This window comes from Cebus imitator, unplaced genomic scaffold (genome assembly GCF_001604975.1).
Source record: "Cebus imitator isolate Cc_AM_T3 unplaced genomic scaffold, Cebus_imitator-1.0 Scaffold121, whole genome shotgun sequence".
In the NCBI taxonomy this organism is placed as follows: domain Eukaryota; kingdom Metazoa; phylum Chordata; class Mammalia; order Primates; family Cebidae; genus Cebus; species Cebus imitator.
Window position 1 is genome coordinate 2,697,131 of NW_016107436.1, and position 8,425 is coordinate 2,705,555.

Below are 8,425 nucleotides of genomic sequence, written 5' to 3' on the forward strand. Positions count from 1 at the left end.
CTCGTTAGTACTGTTGTCTGAGGTTGCACAGATGAAAGTAGCTGAGTTGGAACTGGACCCCCCACCCGCCAGGGTCTGGCTCCAAACTCCTGGCCCTTGAGGCTTCATCATCTTATTCCTTCGAAATCCCAATTATGAGACACATCCAGGCAAAGGGACATTTTCACACCTAATCTGTCCCCAAGGACCGAAATCAAGTGTGTGTATGTGGAAGGGGCAGAGTGGGTGGGGAGGGAGTTCCTGAACCTGAACTTGCCAGCGTCTCTGTCTACAGCAATTCGCCTTCACCTGACAACTGCTCTCCTCCACACACCTGCTCCCACCCCAGACATCCGCTCCACTGAATCTCTCACTCCCCCGCCTGTGAATATGCCTCCTCTCATCCTCTCCTCCCTGTTCTCTCCCACAGACACCAGCGCATTTTAAAGATGTTTCCACTTTATAAATCATCCTTCTCTGGCAGCCACCGAGAACCGCTCTCCCAGCAACACATGCGGAGCCCGAAGTGGTGCTTTCCCTTTGGCCAGAGACGCGGATGGAAACGGAAGAGTTGGGCCCCTGAGATGACAAGCTTGGGGTTCCAGTCACTCACGAAAATGTATGAATACTGAACAGCAAAGTCCAGTTTCCTCTCCCCATCTACTGATAGGCATCTCAGGGTCCCCAATCAATGCATTCTCAAGAAACCTTCGCAGGTCCTCGAAGAGAGGAGGACAAAGCAGCCCCCCAGGGGGCCAAAGTGCTGCAACTGGGACTTTGGGCTTCGCGATCCCTGTTTGCATTCATTTGCATAGCGCTGACCCTCCCCTGGGTCTTCCACCGCAAGGCCCGCGCGGCTGCGGTGGCCCCCAGTGGGCTTTGGCGGCCCAGTCCCCAGCTGCGGAGGGAGGTGGCACTGAGGCCGGAGGAGGCAGAGAGGACTCCCACAGGCCACCAGGCCGGGCCCAAGAGGACTTCTAAGGGACCCCCTGGCCCTCGTTGCTCCCCACCGCCATCCCCGGAAGTAAATCTCCCAGCTCTGACCTGCCCGCCTTGGTGATGATCATCTCGGTGCCCGCCTCGTGGAACTTCTTCCAGAGTTCCTTCTCATGCAGCCCCACCTTGATGTTCTCGATGGTCTGGGGATGGGAGGGAGAGGGACTCGTGTCTGCCTGGCCCAGGGCTCCACGCGGAGCCTGAGGAAAGAAGAACCAGACCCGAAAAGGTGTGCGGACCCCTACCCGCCCGGAGCTCACGCCTCCAGCTTTCCTTTCATCGAATGATTTTGAACTATTCGTGAATTTAAAATAATCAGCCGGTGGCTAAAACACCCTCCTTTGAAGATGCACCTACGGAGGGACCCGCAGAGGACACATAGTGGCCAGCGCAGGTTAGACGACACTCCTGCACACTCATGAACATTTCCGTGACGGGCCACCGCCACAGGCTCGAAGGGCAGACACAGACAGGGAGAGGCGAACGCACCCTCGGCCAGGCTCGCGCCTGCAGATAGTGCACATAGATGCCCAGGCGGCATCCCGCATGCTGTGATCGTCCGATTTTCACTGTGAAGTCCCTCGGCGATGTCCGAGAGACCTCGGAGCCCCACAGCGGCTCCTCTGCGCATCTGCGGGGTCGCTTCCTGCTGCCCTCCGCTCAGTCCCGGGCCCTTTCCGGGTTGTTGGGGCTGGACACTTGGTCCTGGCTGGCTCCGGTGCTCCGGGGGTCTCCCTCTCTCTTACTCCCTCTCTCATCTATCTCTGTCTCTATTTCTAGCTCGTTCCAGAGTAGCCCCGAGGGCACAAAGTGGAGAAGGACCCAGAAGGCAGAGAGTGAGCCCTGCCCAGTGGAGAAGGAATAGGCAGACCGTCCTGAACCCACCCAGGTTCCTACGAAAGCGCGTCCTGCCGACAATCAGACAGAATGACCGACACAGGCGGCCCCGCAGGCAGACCGATGCCCGACTTTTACCCGACGGCTGGCGCAGCCCTACCTGCTCCGCGGTGGCGGCGGCGACGTCGGCCCCGGGGCCTGGGGGGCTGCCTAGCGCGGCTCCGCTGAGACCCGGTGCTGCCAGCGCGGGCTCGGGGACGTTGGCGGCGCTGGCCTCGCCGAGCGCTGGGCCCGGGGCCCGGAAGGCCTCCTCGCTCTCGGACAGGCCTTTATCCTGCAGCATCTCCTGCGGGTACAGCACACAACGAGTCACTCGCTCAGGTCCACGCTCACCAGAGGCCCCGTGGCCCTCTCCAGCTGTTCCAGGGGCTTCGTGCGGGGCGCTGAGGCTGCCCTGGCACACGTGGACCCCGCCCCCTCCTGAGCTGGAGGAGGGAGCCTGCATGGAGGGCAGGTCCCTCGCCTCCTCCCTTCGGGCTGTGGACCTGGGAGGGTCTGCGCCAGTCCAGTGTTTGCCTGCCCCTGGGTGTGGGGTTCTGTGATGAGTAGGTCTGGAGGAGGGACCGCCCTCTCGGCATTGCCCCAGCTGCACCCCGAGTACCTCCCTCCTACTGGGCTCAGGTGGAGCCTGAGGCCTGGGTCTCCTCGGCTGTTCCCCAATAACTGGGGTCCAGGTCTCTCTGTGGGTCCCAGGACAGCCAGGACACTTCCTGGCCATGTAGGAAAGGAGAGCCAGGCTTCTGCAGCTCCATACCTGTGTGCAGAGAGGGCCTCGGGCTGGTCGGCTTCTCAGGCTCACCTCACCCATCTGCCCTCACCCAACCTCTCAGACAGCACTGAGGCAGAGACTTCCTGAACCAAAGGTTTCACTCCAGCACACTCGTCGTCCACAGACACCCTCTTCCCATTCTAGCACAAACATCCTCACACCCAAACACAGCCCCTCACACAGCATCCCATTCGCCTGAGCAGCCACACTCTCCTGGGTGACTGATCCAGACCCTGCCCTTGGCCAGGGCCTCCCTGCCTGACGCTGGCGTTCGCACCACAAGCTCACTCGGGCACACTTTAGCGCCACAGGGCTCTGCTTTGGGCCTAAAGACCCACACCCTTCCCAGCCAAGGACCAGGCCAGTAGGGTGGGCCCATTCACAGGAGCCACTTAGCCCTGCCTGGCACAGCCACATTTCTCCGGGTTCCTTGGCCGATTCACTCGCCTACCCAGGTGCCTGCCCCCTGCCCGAAGCAGGTCCTGGGGCATCCAGATGAGAGCCCAGCCTGAGAGACCCGCCTGCCCGCATCCCTCAGGGGTGTGCCCGCACCCTCCGCTGCCTCTTTCCACCTCCCGCTCTTCCCCATCCTGCCGGACCTGGGCGCTCCAGTGGGGCTTTCTGCAGGTCTGAGGGCCCCTCTTGGGGCCGAATGCCCTGCCTTTCTGTCTTTCTTCTCCTACCTTCTTCGTGTTCTCCCCGGGCCCTCTGGGAGCATCCCCGGGCTCAGGCCTCTCGCCCATTCTGTTCCGAGGCCTCCGCATCCCCGGCCTAGACTTCGACTCCCAGGGCCTCGCCAAGTAAACAAGCCAAGTGCAACCGAGGAGATAAAAAGGGGCCGGGGCCAGTCCGGGTTGGGAAAAACCCATAAAGATAAGGCTGACAGGCGGGCCGGTATTCGGCTACAGCCGCAGGGAGTGAGACTAGGTGGACATGGCCAGCGCCAGCACCCGCCTCCGGCACGTGTGAGCGGGGGCGCCGAGCCTCTGAAACGCAGGAGTCCCTGCACAGGAGGCCGCTGCCTTAGTGAGGTAGCTGCCTGCTCGGGCCAGCGCGCTGGGTCCGACTATGTCTGGGGCCCCAGCGGGATTGGCGCTAGCGATCGATCGACCGGCTGGTCCCACGTGTGGCGGCTTGCGGGATGCGAGGCGGAGGCGTCTCGCGGATGGCCCGCATGGCCACGGGGTCCTCTGTGGAGCTCTCGTCACACCCGGAGCCGTGCAGGGGAGCTCTGCGGCTCGTGCCCTGCGCTCTCAGTCCTACGTGTTCGGTGCTGCCCCGTGAGGAGGTCCTTCACAGCCCCTGTCCACCGACGCAGGTCCCGCAGCTCGGACTGGGGACGAGGCCTGCGCGGCGCTCTTTCCCCGGCTCCGGGTTTGCCTCTTCCTTTTCTCTCGGCCACGAAGCCACTTCCTGACCTCGCCACAGCTTGCCCCCTCCGAAGCTCCCCATCAATTTCCTTTTTTTCCAACCCTGCTGCAGTCCCCGCGGTCCTCTCAGACCTCGAGCTTGGGCGCGTTCAGACGCCGGCACCGCGGGATCCCGCACTCAGCCCCGGCCGCGGTCCGCGCTCATCCTTCACGTCCACTCCGCGGCTGGCGCGGCCCGCAGCCTCCGCTCCCTTTGCGATGGGGTCCATTGCTTTCAGCTGCCTCGTTTTGCAAAGAGGACAGGCTTTTTCTTTTCACTGTTAGGTTACTAGTGATATGTGTCTTGCACTGGGGGAATTGTTATTACTTCATACAGTTTTTAAATATTTTAATTGTCCTTATTATCAGAGTAGTATTTTGGTCAATTTGGGAATGTTGAGAATATCCTACCGCGTGGATTATGACTACTTTGTATCTTTAATACTGCGTGGTTAAAGCCCTGGTTTGATTCGTTAGTTTACCGTTATTACATTTGTTGTTTTCCTGTCACTGCTCCCTCATTTCAGGGCCGCCTGGCACATTTATAATACTATCACCAATATCGAGGTGACATAGTGTTCCAATAGGTCACGGTTAATCTATTATTATTTTGTATTTTTGCGTTGTATCCCTAATACGTTTCTGTTGCTTGCTCTTCATTTGGTTTATACTTTGTCACGCTGTTTCAATAACTTCTTGTTTACTGTAAGTTGTCATATAATTGTTCTCAAAATTCATGTTAATTTTCTTCACGTCTTTATAATACTTTTTGTTATCTAACCACAATTTGTTTTGTTAGGCTTGCTCATAACGCTCCAGGTATTATTTTTTCCACACACCCTGACAATATCTTGTTACTTTGTAATTATTTGTAATGTTACAGATCTTAATTTGCTGGTTATTTTTCATCACATCATTACCTCTTGTTATTTTGCCATACTTTGCAATATTGCTGTAGCTCTTAATACTCTGATTATTTTTCATCACATTGGTACAATACTTCTTATTAATCAACCATTATTTATAATGTTCTTGTGACTATTCATACATTGGTCATAAATTGTCATATTACTCCAGCAATTCTCGTTAATATGCCTTTATTTATATTACTGTATACTATATATTACTAAGATTTTAGTTAATACTTGTTTTAATAGTTCACTATAGTATCAATAATACATTATATTATTCTATCACTACCACTAATAGTATTTCCCTTAATAGTATTTTCATTGTTCATCTTCTCCTATAGTTTTTTAGTTTCCTACATTTCAGTAATTTGTTACACTATTACTATGTGTTGTATTAATGCTATTGGTTTTAATACAACAGTCCTTAAATTGTTCCTCTATTTAGAATTACTTTGTCTTTAATCCTTTTAAAACTGTGATTACTATTTTCACTTGATTCTGAAAGTGACTATGATTTTATTATTTGAAAGTTCACGTGTATATCAGTTATGCCATTGGCCCTTTCTTTGGTAATTGCTCACATTCTCATAATCTTTAATCATCGACCATTATTTATATATAATGCTCCTTGTTTTAATTTTGACTATCTTGTTGCATCAAAGGCTCTGAGTCCAATGTTCTGATCACACATTTCGACATGGATTTTCGCTTCTGTACCCGGCCCTCTTTCTTGGCCTTGCATATTCATTCTGCAAACACCAATTTCCAGGGCACCTCTCCGCCTGTCACGGCTTAGCCCTGTTCTTAGGGTGCTGGCGCTACCGTTTCTAGACTCTTGGGTCCCTAGACCCAATTCGTCGCGTTACTCAAAGAGAAGGGTTTGTGCCCCAACTACGGGTGTCCGGCCGAGGCGGCAACCCGACCGAAGGCACTTCGCGCCGCCTTCCTGCAACCTTGACCGCCCCCGAAGTTCTTCCCCGGGTCGCGTTACTCACCCCTTTCCAGCTCATCCTCCCCGACCCTGCAGCCTAACCCTGAACCCCTGTAGCCCCAGCCCCGCACTCCCAGCTGGTCCCCACTCGGCTGGAACCGACACTCACCCTAATTGTGGTGCCTCATGCGGAGGCAACAACGGCCCGAGGTCCCCTGCAGACTCGGGTCCGAGGAGCGAGAGCCGGCCGGCCGGGCCTCCGACTCCGTGGCGCTGGGTCAGGGTCCCGCTGCCCGCCGTGCCCTCGGGGCTGGACACATCCCGGCTCTGGAGCGGGCCCTTGATCTCCTAGGCTGCACTTTGGGGCCTCAGCTCCCTCCCCCTCCTCCCTCCCTCCCTCCGGGGCTGCTCCCCCCTCCGCGCTGACGTCGCCGCCGTCAATCAGTCCGCGCCCGCTGTCCCCCAGGGAGGGGGGCTCCAGGGTTCCCCGGCGTCGTGGTCCCGGGGACCCCGAGCCCTACGCGAGCCGCCGGCTCCTCCACTGCGCGGCCCAGAGCCCTCCCCTTGGCCCTCGGGCCCCGGGGCCCGGGTAGGGTCTGGGAGCCCGGCATGGTTTAGATTAGAGCGGCGGCAAGCGAGGACCAGCAGCCGCGCGGCTCTCAGCTGTGGCTCGGCAACCAGGAGGGCTCGCCCGGCCCCGCCGTGCCCGAAGAATGGGGAGCTCCACGGCCTGGCTTGGCCCCGCTGCCGGCACCCGATTCCAGGCAGCGGCCTCCACCGACCCCCGGCCGCGGGCTCCCCGAGCCCAGCTCCCAGCCGTACGCGCCGTTCGTTTGGGAGCCCGGGTCTCGAGGTCGAGGCGCACACGCGCCTCCCAGGCACACGCTCTGCTTCCCGACCATGCCCACCACGCGGCCTCGCACCTCTAGGCCCGGGCACGCTCAGGGCGACCTGGGCACCGACTGGTCTGGGCGCGGCCCCTGTGCTCACCCGCCCTCCTTGTCTGGCCGAGGGGGCCGCGGGCGCTGGACCCGGCCTGGCTCGCCTCAGAGTCGGCCGCGGAGGTCAGGGGTGAAGACCAGGGAGGAAGCCCGGCGGCCTGGTGCGGGGCGGAGGCGGCGGGGAGGTGCTGGGTCGGCCTCTGAGTAGGGGCCGAGTCCGGCTCAGGACTTGAACGAGCCCAGGCCTGGCTGGAAGGTGCCAGGCTTGGCAGAGCCTCCTGGAGAAACTGCGGCCCACGGCCAGGATTCCGCGGCAGCTCCTTGAGATCTTGGAGAGCTGAAGAGGAAGCCCAATGCCTGCCCTGATCTAGGAAATGGAGACTGGGGAGCGTCCTGCACCGAGACAGCCGGTTCTTCCCGCCTCAGAAAGGGAGGCCTGCTCAGCGCCTACACCTCCCTGCCCAGCCTCTACCCCTGTTTCTCTCTGTCTGTCTGTGCCTGCCACAGGACTCTGCAGTTCCACTGGCAGACAGACCCATGTGGACCCCAGCCTCTGCCCCAGCCTCCCCGCCTGTCATATGCCCAGAAACCTGGGGCAGGAATAGGCCTGCCCACCAGTCTGTGAAGGCCCCAGAATTTTCATCAAAAAGGATCCCCAGAGTGGTCCCTCAGCGCTTAGCACGGGCTGCCTCCATCCCTCCACCTGTGTCCTCAACCAGCCTCTGTCTCTTTCCGGATTCTGACCTCAAAATCAGCTTGAAGGGAAGGGGTTGGGGAAATTCTTTTCCTGGGTGGGTCTGACCCTGTTCTAATGCTAGGAAATGGAAAGCCAGCATCAATGCCTCCTTTACCACCCTGCACTCAAAGATGGAAGCAAAACACCAACTTAGAAAAGCCAGTTGCTGCTGCTGTCAGGAGCCTGAAAACCAGCTCATCAGTGCGCCACTGCTCAGGTCCCTAGTACCCTTACAGTACCAGATCCCACCACCCCATCACCACTCTTATGGAGCCTCAAACCAGGGAGGGGAAGTAATACCTAAGAGGAGTGGAGACGTTGGATCCTTCCCAATCCTTCGGACTCCTGGAACAGAGAAAAGGAAGGCCCTGGCATTTCAGGCGATGCCTGGGGAGTCCTGTTTCCTGTGGTAGGGAGATCTGGATGACATGCCACAGCTTCTGCTCGAAAGCCCCCTCCCAAGCCCTCTCCAACAACCTGTAGGGAAATCCCTTGCAAATAAATGGTATACAGACTAACCAACCAACTACTGTGCGAAATGGTGAACACGGAAGGCAGTGAATCACCAGGTACTACGGGAAGACTAGAGTTAGGCCAGACTCTGGAAAGAATTTGTTGACAATCATTGGAGGACGTTCCTAATGAGACCATCTAGTATAGCTCTTTAATTAAAAAAAAGCTAGACTAGAACCTTCGTTTAAGTGCAAGTCTTTCTGGAGACTCGTGGCAGACAGTCTAAATTAATATCAACATGTTCATGATGACATGGAGAAATGAGATATGGAAGAAACAGGTAAGCTTTTGGCACTGAAAAGGAAGGGGAAAACCAGCCACCAAGTGAGTAAGCGAGAGAGGC

At 57.2% G+C, this 8,425-nt stretch overlaps 1 protein-coding gene across 4 annotated transcripts in view; it reads right to left on the reverse strand.

Annotated features, from left to right (window-relative positions):
• Window positions 1-6,258, reverse strand: part of TBX4 (T-box transcription factor 4) — a 32,721-nt gene extending 26,463 nt beyond the window's left edge. For 2 of the 4 annotated variants that reach the window (XM_017539929.2, XM_017539928.2), the window contains exons 1-3: window positions 6,062-6,258; window positions 1,973-2,158; window positions 1,024-1,118 (exon numbers count right to left, since the gene is read on the reverse strand). In XM_017539929.2, the coding sequence (XP_017395418.2) occupies window positions 1,024-1,118; window positions 1,973-2,155 (278 nt within the window). In that variant the 5' untranslated portion in view covers window positions 2,156-2,158; window positions 6,062-6,258. Of the gene's footprint in view, window positions 1-1,023; window positions 1,176-1,972; window positions 2,159-6,061 lie in introns of all 4 variants that reach the window. The other 2 variants (XM_037742484.1, XM_037742483.1) reach the window with 1 other exon arrangement.
• Between the last annotated feature and the right edge of the window lie 2,167 nt (window positions 6,259-8,425).